The 17,576-nt window shown below is 45.7% G+C and overlaps 1 protein-coding gene across 3 annotated transcripts in view; it reads left to right on the plus strand.

Annotated features, from left to right (window-relative positions):
- Positions 1–17,576, plus strand: part of CTPS2 (CTP synthase 2) — a 109,901-nt gene that overhangs the window by 65,377 nt on the left and 26,948 nt on the right. For all 3 annotated transcript variants that reach the window (XM_030848165.3, XM_060292892.2, XM_030848163.3), the window contains one exon: positions 10,826–10,922. In XM_030848165.3, coding sequence (XP_030704025.1) covers positions 10,826–10,922 — 97 coding nt within the window. The remainder of the gene's footprint in view (positions 1–10,825; positions 10,923–17,576) is intronic.

Genomic DNA, 17,576 nt, shown 5'->3' on the forward strand with positions numbered 1-17,576 from the left:
AGCAGGATCCTGCGACTTTTATAGTCTTTACACCTACACCACCCTGATGATGAAATTTTCCTTTTGTTTGCCATTTAAGGGTAATTATTAATGGTTTTTGAAACCCAAGCCTAAGACTGCATGAGCTTCATAATTAAGGGCAAGATCCAATAAAGGGCCACCTCAACAGTTGCTTAATGGTTCAGAGTCCCAAGTATAAGCTTGGATTCTTTACCCCTTAGATTACATTTTCCCTACAATGTGGAACTAGGATATTTGCTCACTGTTCACATTTCAGAAAGCTAAAATACGGAGGGTTGTTGTTTTTCAATTTAGTTGCATATTTAGGCTTGAAAAAAATAATTTTCTGCACATCAAGAAAAAAATGCTGAAATAGATAATCAAATACTACGTAGTTTAAAGAATTGCCTTATAGCCTTTGAAGTCCCTCTGATGTTTTGTACATATAAGGTGGTTAAATTTTTTTTTAATAAACATCCACTTTTTAAAAATAAATAAATAAATAATTTGGCTGTGTTGGGTCTTAGTTGCTGCGCGCGGGCTTTTCTCTAGCTGTGGTGAGCGGGGGCTACTCTTCGTTGCGGTGCGCAGTCTTCTCATTGCGGTGGCTTCTCTTGTTGCGGAACATGGGCTCTAGGTGCACGGGCTTCAGTAGGTGTGGCATGCGGGCTTAGTAGTTGTGGCTCGTGGGGTCTAGAGCGCTGGCTCAGTACTTGTGGCGCACGGGCTTGGTCGCTCTGCGGCATGTGGGATCTTCCCAGACCAGGGCTCGAACCCGTGTCCCCTGCATTGGCAGGTAGATTCTTAACTACTGTGCCACCAGGGAAGTCCCTAGGTGGTTAAATTTTTGAATAACTGAATGAATGAATAAAATATCATTGAGAAGCAGGTTTAAGAAGTCGGGGGAAGATACACAATAATTTGTGGTTTCATTTGGCAAAGCAAGATTGCCAAATAGCATGGTCATTTTTCAACTTTTTCATTATTTGTTGTTCGCATATGTGCTTTTTATTTCTTTTCCTTGCCAAATCTATTTTGTTAATCATTCTAAAAACTCGTGAAAACCCTTGACTTACTTTTATTCAATTGGAATTACTTCAAACTTTTGGAACTGCCAGGATTTAAAATTGGAGACTAAATTTATTTCTCTTAGAAAGAGTTCTATGAAAGAATTAGGACATTTCCTGGGAACATTGATCCGATACTGATTGTAACTCACAAAAGGGGGTTCCAGATCAACTTTAAAAGCACTTATCAGCTTTTAAATACTTGTATATGTCCACACTTTTTATGGACCTTTTCTATATTTAGTTTTCTATGGCCCTTTGTTATATTGCAGACAAAATCAGGATTAAAGTATTGGACTGTATTTCTCTCTGAGGCTTTTCAGTTCTAAAATTCGAAGGCCTTATTCACCTTGGAGAACAAATGTGAAATCTTATATATAGAGTTCCTTAAAAGCTGCCACCAGTCCTGAGTCCTGGTCAGTCCATGCACCTTAGCTGTCTTGTGTATGTTATTCTTGCTTTTATTGCAGATTATTTGACATTGGTATGCATCAGTACTGACTATGTATTAACTCACTTCTTAGAGTAAAGATAGGCATTTTGCTTTTAGCTGTAAGATTTACACAAAAATGTTCTGATTTTGGCAATGTATTTTAATCAAGATTTTAGAGAATTTCTCGGGTTTTTATACTTATGCTCTGTCTTACCTGGGAGGAAGGAGGCTTTTGTTGAACAGTCATGAAAATATCTTTTTCCGCCAGCATCTTTTTAAAAAAATTTCAAATCTACAGAAAATTTGCAGGAAGAGTCAATGAATACCAACCCACCTTTTGCCCAGATTCACTAATCGGTAACATTTCCACATTTGCTTTCTCTTTCTATGGATGACCCCCCCAACCCCAACCATTTGAGAATCAGTTACAGACATCCAGACACTAACCCCCTAAATAACTCAGCATCTTATCTTGTAAGGACAAGGACATTCTCTTACACAACCACAATGCCATGATCACAGCCCGTACTCACATCTCCCCAGTTGTTGAAATAGCATCTTAAATTATCTGTTCTCTCAAATTACCGCTTGTGAGCTAAAATCAACATGGTAGTTGTTTTATTTCTTGAGTCTACTGAAGAAATGATTTTAATAACTATATGTGATCTTAATAACAATATAATATATAACTATATGATTTTAACAAGTATATATTGTATGAGATAATATATGTTGTATACAACACATGAAATGTATATATGAACACACGTGTGTGTGAGCATGTGTGTATATAAAATGAACCCTAAGAAAAACATTTGGAACAGTATTGGTTAACAGTCTTTTAGGCTACAAATCTCTAGTTTCAAGGGAAGACCTCTGATTAAAACAGGCCCAGTGCTGCTTGTTGTCAGAACTTAGGCTTGTGGTAAACGCTGACAGAACAGGAAAAACACCCCGTTGGTCCTCTTATGTTTTCACTTGCTCACCTCTGCAAGTCACATCTCTCGCCTCTTATTTTTCTCTTTACCTGTGGACTCAAGCGTGAGGGTAAACCTGCAGTGGGAAACGTGAAATCCACCAATAGATACTCTCATGAAACATTAACTAAAAATATGTGGAGATGGGCGATAAATACAGGGTGTGTTCAAAAGAGTGCATTTTGAAACCAGAGAAGGGGGAAAACATGACAGGCACAAGATGGGTAACGGAAAAATGGAGAGGCAAAGGTTATTTCACCTCACCGTTCAATTGCTTGATCTTTGGACAGACTGCAGTTTTTCCTGGGAAAGCCAAGAGTAACTTATTTTACAAGCTTGGGGTACCACAGGTCTCCGTGGCCGGGTTACTGTGCTCAAAGGCCACAGCAGCAGTGCCTCAAAAAGCACCTCGGGAAGAGGGTAGTGTCAGCAGCCAGGCCCTGCGAAGCAAAATGGGTGTAAAATGCTGTCTGTGGGCTCGTGTTGTCTTTGATGCTGAGGTTTGGGAGAGACCGTGACTATTAAAGAGCAGCTGTCCCTAAAAGGGAGGCCCCCCCCCCGCCCCCCGCCCATGACAGAGTTCACCTTTCGTTTCCAGCCTCTGCCCTGGGTGCCAGAGTTCGCAGAGGCCTCTTTATCAGAGCCTGGGACTATCGAGGGCTGCTTTTTCCCATGGGCTGTGTGCTGCCCCCCCTACCCGACCCGTTAGCTCCAGAAATTCCACAGTACCCGTGTGAAGTGGATGCCGCTGTTACCTCCAGTCTACAGAGACAGTCAAGCGCATTCAAGGTCACGTCACTGGGGACTGGCAGAGCTGGGATTCAAGTCCAGAGCCAGCCCGCACCGTCAGCCACCATGCCACCTGCCCCGTCTCAGGAGTAGGGCTTCTGTGAGGAGAGCTGGTCAATGTTAGTGTGAGGCTCAGAGGCAGGACTTAAGTGTCATGATCACACCTGAAGGTATAAGAATGTTCTTTTCCTAGTGGAAGTAATATAGACCTTATTTTACTGGTGGAAAAAAACAAGTTAAAAAAATTAGAGGGGCTTCCCTGGTGGCGCAATGGTTGAGAGTCCGCCTGCCGATGCAGGGGACACGGGTTCGTGTCACGGTCCGGGAACATCCCACGTGCCGCGGAGCGGCTGGGCCCGTGAGCCATGGCTGCCGAGCCTGCACGTCCAGAGCCTGTGCTCCGCAACGGGAGAGGCCACAACAGTGAGAGGCCCGCGTACCGCAAAAACAAACAAACAAACTAGAAAATATCTACATATTTCTAGGACTGCTTAATGCTTTCACCATTGTAGATTCCATCCTCACGCTGCCCTGATGCTGAAGAGAGGTACCGGCCCTGTGTCAGGTGAGAGGTGAGCTTGGACACAGCGTACCTTGGCCTCAGAGCAGGCAACTGCCCCTCTCCCCTTCCGTCTGCGACTTGGTCTCAGAGACCCTCTACTTCTTGTAGGCCCACCGACCAGTCCCTGGGTCTCCTCTGTTAGTTTTTGATTAAAATCCAGGGAGATTAAATGATGGAACGCTTGATCCAAACCTGCCATTGTGCTGAACTCCGATGGTGCTAGAGAAGAAGATCTAGTCCTTGTGCGTGAGGAGCCCACACTTTAGTTTCTGAGAGGAGATGCATATACGAAATGATGGAGGAGGTTAAACTTGTATACGTTAAAGGACTGTATTAGTTTCCTATTGCTGCTGTAACAAATTACCACCAACTTAGTGACAAATTTAGTTTTTTACAGGTCTGGAGCTCAGAAGCATTTCTTCTGGAGGCTCTAGGGGAGAATCTATTTCTTTGCCTTTTCCAGCTTCTAGAGACTGCCTGCTCATGGCCCTTTCCTCCATCTTTAAAGCCAGCCATGTGGCCTCTTCCAGTCTCTCTCTCTCCTTCTCTCTCTGACCTCTGCTTCGTTGTCACATTTCCATCTCTGATTCTGACCCTCCTGCTGCTGCTTATGAGGACCCTGTGGTTACGTTGGGCCCACGCTGATAACCCCCAGATAAGTTTACCATCTCAAGAGGCTTAATTTAATCAGGCTGACACGGAAGGCAGCATATTCACGGTTTCTGGGGACTAGGACTTGGACATCTTTGGGGGGGCTGTTATTCAGCCTACCGCTTATTGGAAATGAATGAACACTGTGTAGGTCATTTGTTTGGTAGGGTGAGCATAACACTGGTATTAAGTATGGCACGGTGAGGAGAACTGGAGGGTGCCCCTAAAGCGCAAGCCCACGTGGGATGGTGGGGCGAAGCCACCTCAGGGAAAGTAGTGAAGAGGCGGTCTGTATGTAGTGGCGTCGAGGGGAGGGGAGCAGAGGTAGAAACCACGGGTCAGAATATGTGGGGAGAGCATAGACGGTTCCTGAATGAGGTGGAACCTGCGTGCCACATGGAAGGGTTTAGATTTGGTCTGCAACAATGGAGGCTGCTGTAGCTGCCCAGCTACTGAAGATGGTCTGCTGGGAGGTCGGCTCCTCTAGTGTCCCCAAATGAAATGTCCAAAGGCAAGGGACTGGACAGAAGCTGGCCTTACCAGGGTTCTGTCAGGAAGGTCAGAAGGCTTGCACTCTTTCCCACACTGCCATTTAGGAATTTCATCTTTGGAAATTCCTTGGCAGTCTAATGGTTAGGACTCCGCACTTTCACTGCCGAGGCCCAGGCTTAGTTCCCTGATCGGGGAACTAAGATCCTGCAAGCCGGCTCCGTGGCCAAAAAAAAAAGGGGGGGGGGGAATTTCATCTTTGATAAGAGAACCTAACTTCCCTAGACTTTGTTGTTTAAGGCACCCAGGACTCCTGAAGTCTTGAACCCATTACACTTTTATCATGGGCTGCAGAAACTTTGGTAAAGGTTAATTAGGGCCGTGTTTATCCTTACATGGTACATTTACATCTCCTAAAGCTTTATCAGCACCAATATTCGTTACTTATTGATCCTTTTTTATTTTTCTTCTGCGCTATGGCTTGGTTCCAAGAAACGACAGCTCTGTAGCGGGGATCAGATGACAGCTTGTATTTAGGTAAACTCAGAATGGGCCGAGGTGACCCTTTTGCAATGGAAGAGGCATTTTCCTCTTAGATGCAAAATCTAGGGTATTTTGAAAATGTTGGGATTAAAGCTAAAGCATATCTGAAGTTCTTTAACCACCCCAGTAATGATAAAAGATGTTTTAAAGCTGTGATGTTCTCCTATCTCTCAGGCTTTTTGCGGAAGGAATGCCAGGAACGAAGACGTTTCCTTAATTTTGTTGCTCAATCAGGTTGTTTGTAACCCGAGAGGCAGTCATACTGTCATCTTTAGAGCTGGTAGGAAGGACAGCCTGAGAACTCTGCAAGGCAACTGGTTTGGCCAGGTTTGACCAGAAGTACCCTGTGTTCTCTGCCTTCCCCAGCCGTCCCCTTCTGGAGTGTTTCTGTTCTCCCAGCTGGAGCCTGGCCTGGACGTTCTTTTTTTTTAACATCTTTAATGGAGTATAATTGCTTTACAATGGTGTGTTAGTTTCTGCTTTATAACAAACTGGATCAGCTCTACATATACATATATCCCCTTATCCCCTCCCTCTTGCGTCTCCCTCCCACCCTCCCTATCCCACCCCTCAAGGTGGTCACAAAGCACTGAGCTGATCTCTCTGTGCTATGCAGCTGCTTCCCACTAGCTATGGATTTTACATTTGGGAGTGTATATATGTCCATGCGACTGTCTCACTTGGTCCCAGCTTACCCTTCCCCCTCCCCGTGTCCTCAAGTCCATTCTCTAGTAGGTCTGCGTCTTTATTCCTGTCCCGCCCATAGGTTCCTCAGAACCGTTTTTTTTCCTTAGATTCCATATATATGTGTTAGCATACGGTATTTGTTTTTCTCTTTCTGACTTACTTCACTCTGTATGACAGACTCTAGGTCCATCCATCTCACTACAAATATCTCAATTTCGTTTCTTTTTATGGCTAAGTAATATTCCATTGTATATATGTGCCACATCTTCTTTATCCATTCATCTGTTGATGGACACTTAGGTTGCTTTCACGTCCTGGCTATTGTAAATAGAGCTGCCATGAACATTTTGGTACATGACTGTTTTTGAATGACGGTTTTCTCAGGGTATATGCCCAGTAGTGGGATTGCTGGGTCGTATGGTAGTTCTATTTTTAGTTTTTTAAGGAACCTCCATACTGTTCTCCACAGTGGCTGTATCAATTTACATTCCCACCTACAGTGCAAGAGGGTTCCCTTTTCTCCACAGGACGGGGTTAAAGGAGCAGCTGCTTCGGGGGCTCTGGCTCACTCAGGCCGGGGGGGGGGGAGGGCGGGGCACGATGCGGGGCGAGCCTGCGGCGGCAGAGGCCAGCAGAACGTTGCACCAGCCCGAGGCCGCCATGTGTTCTCCCGGGGAAGTTGTCCCTGGATCACGGGACCCTGGCAGTGGCGGGCTGCACAGGCTTCTGGGAGGGGAGGTGTGGACAGTGACCTGTGCTTGTTCACAGGCTTCTTGGTGGCGGCGGCAGCAGCCTTAGCGTCTCATGCCCGTCTCTTGGTGTCTGCGCTGATAGACGCGGCTTGCACCCGTCTCTTGAGCTCGTTTAGGCGGTGCTCTGAATCGAGGGGATTCAGAGAGGGTCCTTGCGCCCCCAGAAACAATCGTCTCTTGCCTCTTCGGCAGCTCCAGACTTTTCCCCCCGACTCCCTCCCGGCCAGCCGTGGCGCACTACCCCCCTTCAGGCTGTGTTCACGCCGCCACCCCAGTCCTCTCCCTGCGCTCCGACTGAAGCCGGAGCCTCAGTTCCCAGCCCCCGCCCGCCCCGGCGGGGGAGCAGACAAACCTCTTGGGCTGGTGAGTGCCGGTCGGCATGGTTCCTCTGTGCGGGAATCTCTCCGCTTTGGCCTCCGCACCCCTGTTGCTGTGCTCTCCTCCGCGGCTCCCAAGCTTCCCCCCGGCCACCCGCCGTTTCTGCCAGTGAAGGGGCTTCCTAGTGTGTGGAAACCTTTTCTCCTTCACAGCTCCCTCCCACTGGTGCAGGTCCTGTCCCTATCCTTTTGTCTCTGTTTATTCTTTTTTCTTTTGCCCTACCCAGGTACGTGGGGGAGTTTCTTGCCTTTTGGGAGGTCTGAGGTCTTCTGCCAGCGTTCAGTAGGTGTTCTGTAGGGGTTGTTCCACGTGTAGATGTATTTCTGATGTATCTGTGGGGAGGAAGGTGATCTCCACATCTTACTCTTCTGCCATGTTGAAGGTCTTCCTGGCCTGGACATCCTTCCACTGAGTGTGTGATGGGCATCCCCGGATGAAGCCGCCTGTCAGTTCTTGCTCTGCTTTTCTCCTTTCACTGCCGTTCAGGGCATCATTTAGAGTTGGAAGCTACTTCCGTCTGCTCCCCCATCTTTTGTCTACCGTTTTCTTTGCCTCTCCAGTGGTTTCTATGGGAGCGTATTTTAATCGGAGGGTCACCGTGGCAGTTACACCTTGGGATTTCTTTCTGTGCTATCATATCAGCAGAAGGTCTGATATATTGCTTTTGAAAACAGCAGGGATAATGTGAACTAATACCCTAGTGGAAGGCCTATACAATATATTTCACTATTTGGGCCTTCAATTTGTATTTTCATTAAAGTAATTAAGTGTTCAACAATTCCAAAAAAAAAAAACCCAACAATTCCAAAAAGCCTATAATGAAAAAATTCAGTAATCCTCACCTCCTGTCTACCACACTCAACTCTTATAGCTGTTTCTCCTGATAGTTCATGTTTCTAAACAATGTTCTCATATTGCTCTTTCAGGAATTTCCAGACTTCCCTCTATGTTGGAGGAGTGTTTAAGACCCTTAGGCAGCCCTGTGCCCACTGCATTTAGCTTTTGGAAATATTTCTTTTGGAAATATTTTCTGGCCTTCTGTTTGTCAGATTCAACCCAAGTAAGCAGTAAGGGAGGATTCCTGTTCTTCGTTGGGTCATTTGACTCCATTTTCAGTGGTTTATACCAGAACATTCCTTGAATTCCAAACATGCCAATAACTGAACAAACTACATTAAAAGACTCTTCCTGAGTGGAGAAACCCAGTGCCGGAAGTAAGGCTGACTTAAAGCATTACAGTACACTTATAAGAAGAAACCAGGGGAGTTTATTGCTGTGGTCTTCCTAAAGGGTTCAGGTTGTCTTCAGCTGAAGCGGAAATTGTAGCTGTGAATCAACCTAGGACTTCTTACGAGTCTGTGGCAGGTAATGTAGTCTTATCTGTCCTTTCCTAGAAAATACCCAAGGGGCTGAAAGCTAAACAGCTCAGTTTTCTGAACTGGAAGCTGATGCCCTCTCCTCACCTCACTCCTGTAATACTTAATCTAGCCGTAATTAGCCGACCCAAGAAGATAGGAAAGACACGCCAAGGCCAAAAGCACTTCAGAACCAAGCACTCCATCTGCCAAGGGGTGTAGTCAAGTTTTTTCTCCACCCCTTCCTCTCAGTGACTCTTAGAGTGTACCCGGGCCACAGGGTTCAAATGGCTCAGAAAGTTCTTCTGGAGCACTGATAAGATCATACAAGTTCTTGGAAAATTCTAGTTGTCAAGGATTCCTGTAGAGCAACATGTGGCAGTTAGGGTATAGAAAAAACAAGGAGAGGAAGGTTTTATGAGAGGAAACTTGAGCAATTCCATTAGAACAGGTTAACTCACCCAACTGTAGTCTGTTCTAACAGCTTAAAGATGAAATAAAACCATGAGATTGTAGTGAACAGAATTGCGAAAATAGACCATTGGCTAACAAGAACAGACTTTTCATAAAAATCACATGTCTGCATTTCTGAGAGTTAATCCTAAAGATAAATCTGAAATTATTTGGTCTGAGTTCATTCAATCATCCCTGCATTCGTTCAGTGCATACCAGATGCCAGTTCCATGTGTGCTAGGGGCTGGGAATGCGATGGTAAAAGCAAAAAGTGCCCCAGCTCTTAGCGATTCACAGTCTAGCGCACAAAGCACTCTACACACAAACGGAGGGGAGCACGGTGACGGGGAGCATGTTGATAGAGGACCCTGACTAGGGTATGGCGCCTGCTAATATCAACTCCTGCGGAAGCTCATATTGGATAGTTGAGCTAAGAGCTTAAGGTTAGGGATGGATTAATTTAGGAAAAGAGGGTAGGGGAGTGGGAGATGTTCAAAGTCTCCATGGTGGGAGGAAGGAAGATGTACTTGAGGAACTGAAGGAAGGCTCAGCGACCAGAGCTCAGGGTAGGAGGGGAAAGTCACCGGAAGTGAGGCTGAAGGGCTAGGTTGGGCCAGTACCAGGCAGTCAAGGATTTCAAGCAGGAGAAACACCACGACCACTCTGCCTGCAGTGCGCAGGGTTGGGGGGACATGTGAATGTGGGGCATGTCTAGTTGGTGAGCTCTGGCCGCAGTCCAGGTGAGGGGCTGTGGTTTGGGTGGTGGTGGGAGCTGTGGATGGATGCAGGAAGTCTAGAGCCGGTAAGTGGATAGGACTTGACACACTGGAGATGAGGGAGAGGGAGAGATCCAGGGTGGCACTTAGGTTTCTACCTATGGAATGTGGTAGAATGGATTATATATATTTTTTTTCTTTAATTTTTTAAATAAGAGTAACCCTTCTAGGGGGCTTCCCTGGTGGTCCAGTGGTTAAAGACTCCATGCTTCCACTGCAGGGGACACACGTTCGATTCCTGGTTGGGGAACTAAGATCCTGCATGCCACATGGCATAGCCAAAAAAAAAAAAAAAGAATCCTTCTAAATGATTTTCTGCAAATAAGTTCAGTTGGCTCTCCGTATCCATGGGTTCGGCATCCGCAGATACCGATAGCTGACTGTATTATGCCGTTTTATATAAGGGATTGGAGCGTCCAAGGATTTTGTTATCCAGAGGGGTCCTGGAACCTGTCCCCCTGGATACTGAGGGACCACTGTACTTCTGGTATCCTTTTCCAAAATGGACAGATTTGCTTATGGAAAATCTTTAGGGAGTGGAGTGGGCGGTGGGAGAGGGTTGTTATTATAAGGGACGTGAAGACCAAAGCGGAAGGTCCCAGAAGGTGAAGTGTGAACATCGCCTGGAACTGACACTTTGACTAATGACAGGAGGGAGCTTATAAAGATGCTCCTGAGAAGTTTTTTACCTGTGATTTGAATGAAAGATGAGCAGCAGAGATGAAAAGGCAGCATACTGTGAGGAGTGTATAAAAGCATGACCGTGTTTGAATAGGAAGGTTGGAAGGAACGATCGGATTTTCTTGTTTAAGGAACATCCTTACCCAGTGAGCATCCCCTAAAAGTAAAGCTTGAAATGTGGGAAATTACGTTTTTACAAGATGGCAAAACCGGACTTGTTTTGTTTTCTAAGGTGATTGATATGCCGGAACACAACCCTGGCAATTTGGGAGGAACGATGAGGCTGGGAATAAGAAGAACTGTTTTCAAAACTGAAAATTCAATATTAAGTAAGTTTCTCAGATCATTTGTTTTATAACATGGCAGGCATCATTTACGTGGCCGTGCCTGGCCACAGCCCTCCTGGAGCTCTCCCGTCCCGCCCCTGTCGCCCCTTCCCTGCCTCTGCACTCGCTGGTCCTCCTGCTTCCCCATTCCTCTCCCTGAAAGGGTTGGTAGAACACACATGGATGCCCCTCCTCATTTGCCCTCCGCCACACCCTGGCCAGTGGGCTGCTTTGTGCTTTCCCGATGCTCCTGGGGTTGACCCTGTACCAGGACAGCCCTGATTCCAGCTCAGTTCTTTCCAATCCACTGTTTTCTCCACTGCATCGAAACCAGCTCCCTGTTTAACTGTTTCATGTCTGACTGCTTTGAGCCGCTAATTTTTGAACTTCTTGAGAAGGGGGCCAGTTATGTCTCAGAAGTCTATTTCTCTGTTCCCCGAGTGGCTCCAGCATGGGGTAAGGAAAATATGACATGCTTCACTGTCTGATACTTGCTGATCTTCTAGTCCCGATAAGGTTATTCTAATTTCTGTGGAACTTTTTTCCATAGCTTAACATATGATATGAGAATAACTTAATGTAACCCCAAAACCCTTAATTCAATTTGATAAATGTATCTCAGTGCCTGCTCTGCGCCATATGCACTGTGCTCGATTCTGGAGATAGTACAGCAGTGGCCGGGACAGATGCCTGCGCTGCTCACCTTCCCCCCTCCACCCCCCACCCCGCCCGTCCCGGATGCACAGGAGGGAACCCAGGTATCTCGGGCGTCCAGCATCATTCCTGTGAAGTTATAAGAATACCTTAGAAAAATGCCTTCTTCACTCAAAGAAGAATAAGACTAGAAATATGAGGTTCTCCTTTAAGGCTGATAAACAGCTTCTAAGGAATAGAAAGCTTCCTAGCAAGAAGGAAATTGAAAAAGGAAAAGCTTTAAAGTGCACTCATTTCCCCACTCTCTCTGGGTGAGAAGCCAGTGTTCTTTAAGTGACTTTTTTCTTTAAGAATATAAGATTTTTTTCTCTTTGTGGGTATTAGCAGCAATTCTTTGGCTTTCAGATGTTTCTAAATACTTTGAAACTTTGTTCAAATAGTGGTCTAAGAGGCAAAAATGGTTAGTGAGAAATTTCATCTTTTAAAATTGTTATCTACTGTAAAAGATTCAGTTATAATCGTACTAAGCTTTTTAAAAAGAGCATTGTGTTCAATATATTTAAAATTTTTACCTGTCTTGATGGAAATAAGACTGATTTAGGATTTGTTTTTCTTTACAGTAGACCTGAAAGTAGCATCGATGATTTTTATGAATCTTAAACATAACACCAAAGTTTGTTGCTTAATTAACATCTTTTGCCTGCCTTGAAAAAAAATTTTAAACAGCTCTATTAAGATGTCATTTACATACCATACAATTCATCTGTTAAAAGTGTACAACTCACAGAGTTATGCAACCATCACCACAGTCAAATTTTGAACATTTTTATCACCTCAAAAAGAAACCCTGTTCCCTTTAGCTATCACCACCACCCCCTCCAGCCCTGAGCCCATTACCTTAATCTATAGTTTTGCCTTTTCTGGATATTTCATATAGATAGAATGGTATGATCTCTGGCATTTGTGTTTGGCTTCTTTCATTTAGCATAATGTTTAAACGTATGTGTACATTATAGCATGTGTCAGTACTCCATTCCTTGTTTTTCTAAACTTTTTCTTTTTAAGTTTTCATGGTCTTTTCTAAACTTTATCTATCAACCTTAGTTGTTTGTTTTTTTTTTTTTGCCACACCACGTGGCATGCAGGATCTTAGTTTCCCGACCGGGGATTGAACCCCGGGCCCCCTGCAGTGGAAGTGTGGAGTCTTAACCACGGGTCCACCAGGGAAGTCCCTATCATCCTTAGTTTTTATATAGTCTGTTATAGTAGCAAACTTTTTCATGTATTTAGTCTTCATGTCTATTATTTGGACATATATTTAATTGAGTTAAGGAACCATAATATACTGATTCATTTCCATTTGCTAAGCATTTCAGGTTGTTTCTGTCATTTTGTTAGAAAAATGCTGATGTGAACATTTTGACCCAGTGTTCTTTTGTTCTTTTGATTGTTTCTTTAGGATAGATTTCCAGGAGTCAGACTATTATGTCAAAGGGTATGAACACTTTTACAACTGATAATTCTGCTGGATTGTTTGAAAGAAAAGGTGAACCAGTTCATAATGATGTTAACTGTAGTGTCGTGTCCTTGCTTTCTCTAGTCTTTTTGCTAATATTTTTATTATTTTTCTTCTTTTTCTATTAACAAGAACAAAAAGGGCCTTGTATTATTGTACTTTAATTTGCATTTGTTTTCATTTCTACAAAGTGGAAATTTCCCCTTTCCAGATGTTGGTTTACTTGTTTGTATACCACCCATGTCTGAAGTCTCCACCAGCACTTAACATGGGAAGAGAGAGGTATACCAGCCCAGAGTCTCTTACCTAGATGGTCTAAAGCAAGGGTTGGTAAGCTTTTTCTGTAAGGGGCCAGATAGTAAATATTTTCAGTTTTGGAGCCATATGGTCTCTGATGCAACTACTCAACTCTGTGTTGTAGTGTGAAAGCAGCAATAGGCAAATATGCAAGTGAACGAGCATGGTTGTGTTCCAATGAACCTTTATTTATGGACACTGAAATGTGAATTTCATGTAATTTTCATGCATCATGAAACATTCTTTTTCTTTTGTTCTTTTTTAACCATCTGAAAATGTGAAAACCATTCTTAGTTCCAGAGCTGAACAAAGACAGGGGAATCCTGTTCTGCCTTGGGGTTGCCACGGCTTACAGAAACCCCGTCTAAACAAAAGAAGCACAGGCTGGAGCAAGAGGCCAAGGCTGCAAGGCTGCTACCCTCCTGGGGAGCGTTCAAGGACATCTCCCCACTTGTCCATTTGCCTGCCTAAATACCCTATTTAGTGACAGAGTAAGGCCAAGACGGCTTTCAGAAGCCGTTTGGTCCAGCCTTTGTACTGTTCACCTGAGCCCACAGGTGGAACCCTGTGGGGCCCACAGGGTCCCAGGAGGGCCCACAGGTGGAACAGCTCGCCATGGGTGGGTGCGGGGGACAGGCCTCGGCTGCTCTTCTCACATTGTTTCTAGTCTTCTACTGGAACACGTGGCCCTGGCTCCACAGCCCACCGTTACGATCACTCTCCAAAACGGGACTCTTTAAACACACATTTCAGGATTGTGAAACTTGTCAAACACCTCAGATGTGTATATTTTACTGCATGTAAATTACACCTCAGTTTACAAACCACACACATTTTATCTGGGAATGTAGATGGTAGGACTTGTCTACTTATAGTGATACCATTACTTGGTTGATTAACTCATTAGATGACTTTTGAAAAGCAGGGGGATATGGTACAAAGCAGTTAAGTCTTTTTTTTTTTTAAACATCTTTATTGGAGTATAATTGCTTTACAATGGTGTGTTAGTTTCTGCTGTATAACAAAGTGAATCAGCTGTACATATACATATATCCCCATATCTCCTCCCTCTTGCGTCTCCCTCCCTCCCACCCTCCTTATCCCACCCCTCTAGGTGGTCACAAAGCACGGAGCTGATCTCCCTGTGCTATGCCGCTGCTTCCCACTAGCTATCTATTTTACATTAGCAGTTAAGTCTTAAATGGGGTGCTTTGAAGAGTGAGAGATCTAGATTGAGGTGTGGCTAGAGATGGAGGGGGTCAGGCTCAGGTGAGAGGGGAGCCAGGGAGAGCACCGAGGAACTTTGGTATGAGAGGGTTTTAAGACTTCAGAAACTTTATTGTTTTGCTTGTGGCTCTCAACTGAGTGTGAGAGCTGGGAACATACTGAAGTACAAAGCAATACAGGCAAGGTTCAGAGCTCATTCAGGGGACAGCTGACAGCCTTTTGAATAGTGTGTCCAAAATATTATAGGTCCCTGGCTTAATTTTTTTGGTCAGGTCCCAAGTATGTTGCTAAGACATCCAGGAAAAGAAGCCTGTTTTGTCTGTGCCAAGTGTGGTCTTTGAACCGAACTGCCACCAGCGGCAGGAACACATTATTGGGACCATTCAGGTAGCGTGTTTGAATACTGCGCAGTCTGGTGTGGGTGTGCGCTGGTAGGAACGCTAGAGTAAACCCAGTTTAAAGCAGTCCCAAACTGGGTATGCAATCCGCGTGACTCTGCCCTCCAAACCAGCACCCTTGCACTCGGGGAAGCAGAGGAGGGAGAGGGCCAGCCCCTGAGCACGGTGGGGCTGGGCCGTGGGGTCGTTAAAGGTGAGTGGATGCTGTTTTGCCCTCCAGGGGTGTCCGGTCCAGTGGCGGATGCAGCATGATGTATTGGAAGGAATTAGGAGCCCCCTGCTGTGCAGTGCGCACGGCTGGAGACCAGGTCCTGGTGATTTCCCATCAGAGTTCTGACGTGACCCTCATCCTCAGGGCAGGCGACATGGGGACAGTGAGTTGATGCTGGCAGACGTCCGCTGGCAGAGGAGGCTGGGAAGAGCTCCTCAGGGTGACGCCAGCTGCTAGTGAGTGTGGCAGAGTCTAGGCTGCAGGAGGCCAGCGAAGCTGTCTGGACGCAGCAGGTGAAAATTGAATAGTTTAGGAAAAAACTTAGTTCCTTTTGGGGACCTTGTCTGCATTTCCTCATAATAAGGAGAAGGACTTGACTGAAAGCTTGGTTCTGCGTTACTGTAAGAGAAAGAGGTTTTTGTTTTGAGAGGACAGAGGCAAGAGGCCAATTAGGAAGGTATTGAGTGAGTCCCCGTATTAAGGATCTGGGTAAAATTCAAGGCATTGGAAATGCAGAGTGGTTTAATCTCACATTTGAAAGAACTGAAAGACAGGCGGATAAGGGGAAGAAATTTTCAGGCTAGAAAAACTGCTTGTGCTTTCTTATCTCTTATCCAAGCGTTGATAGACAGAAACAGCTTCTAGTTCCTTGTGTGATTAGATTGTTAGGAAGTTTGAGGAAAAAACCAGCCGCACAAAAAACCTTGGCTGGGTTAATGAGGTGATTTATAAAACAGTTTGAAAGAGATCACTAGGGAGTTAGGGACCCAGAAGGTCTGTGCCCCGGTAACATGTTGCGCTGAGACAGGAGTTTGAAAGGAGCGTGATGGGCCTCGGGAGAGGAGTGGGCCAGCCTCCCCGTGGACAGCCCACACTGGGGGTCCCTCTCTCCCCGGCTGCTTCTTGCCTTTTGCTGGGGCTTTCCCAGCAAAGTGTATTCGTGGATATGGGGGCTCACAGGTCTGGGACATAGCTCCTTTAATTGTAAGGGGTTAAAGCATTTATATCCCCCTTACTGGACCAGCTCTGTCCTGAGCACTTCACCTGTGGGAACTCGGGAGGTGGTTACAACCCAGCCCCTGGAGTCACACCGCCCCATCCCCAGCTCTCAGTCGCTGGCTGTGTAGCTGCTCACCCTCAGTTATGCATCTAGAAAATGGACATCAGAAGAGCTGCTACCTTGTGGGGGCCTTGTGAGGGCTAAATCAGCTATGCACGTGGGTCCTTAGAACAGCACCTGGCACAGGAAAGCACTATTCCAGTGCGACGCCGCGATCGTGACTGGGGAGGGTTTATCGTATTGACCTGTGATTCTCTCAGAGCTCGGGATAAACTTCAGTTAGTGGCCTGTGTTAAGAATGGGCTCTCACGGGGCCAGTGGCTGGGGAGGAGAGGTGAGCCGAAGGGTGGGGGGCAGGCAGCCCCTTTGTCTTGCAGGTTCTCTCAAGCCCCTCCCTTCTGGTTTCCTGGCTCCCCAACCTGCTAATATGGTCTAGCAGAAGAACGCAGAAAATCTAAGAAAAGTGTTTAAAAAAATGCGATGAGAATACTAAAAGGGGGGGTGGGGGTGGGAATAAAAGGAGATACAAGCAATGGAAAAGCATGTGACCCTGCAGTGCAGAGTTAAAGGGAAGGACTAGCATTTTTAAACTAGAAAATTAACATTTTCATAATAGAAAATTGAGCAGAACATGAAAAATAAAATTAGGGTAAGGGGAGGAGTTTAGATACTTAAAAGAAATGAGATGTTTTCTAAAAATTAAAGGAATGATCTGCTAAAATCCAAAAGTAAAAGATGGAGAAGGAGAAAGATACCGGACCGTGCACTTTCTAAGTATCGGTCACTAGGACACGATGGGCATCTTTTCAGTTATGCCTGTCAACACCCCTGGGACCCAGCCGCATTTTGCACGCGAGAACGGTGTCGTAGCATGGCAAAGTCACTTGTTAGACAGTCACTGAGCTGATTTCAGAGCCCGAACTCCTGACCACCTCACTCTGCCAAATGGCTGGACCTTAATCAGAGGGGACAGAAACCCCCAAACAGCTCCCAGAGCTGAGCCTCCTCGCACTGAGAGCCCCAAGACAGGCTTCCGCAGGTTTCAGGAGGAGTGTCTTGTGGAGGAGAACAGGGAGTGAAGAGCCCACCCCTGGCTTCTGAAAGCCAGTTGAAATCAGGTGCTTGACTTGAGGAAGGACCCTGTATCAACCTTGGACTGAGCAGCTGGGCCAGTAGGCCCCGGTTGGGAATGTGAACGAGTTACACAGCCAAGTGTGAGAAATGCCATGGCTTGAGCTCAACAATCAATGGCAGTTAACAGTGGGCCTCAGAGTTAGAGAGGCCATAGGGAATG

This window comes from Globicephala melas, chromosome X (assembly GCF_963455315.2).
Source record: "Globicephala melas chromosome X, mGloMel1.2, whole genome shotgun sequence".
Lineage (NCBI taxonomy): Eukaryota > Metazoa > Chordata > Mammalia > Artiodactyla > Delphinidae > Globicephala > Globicephala melas.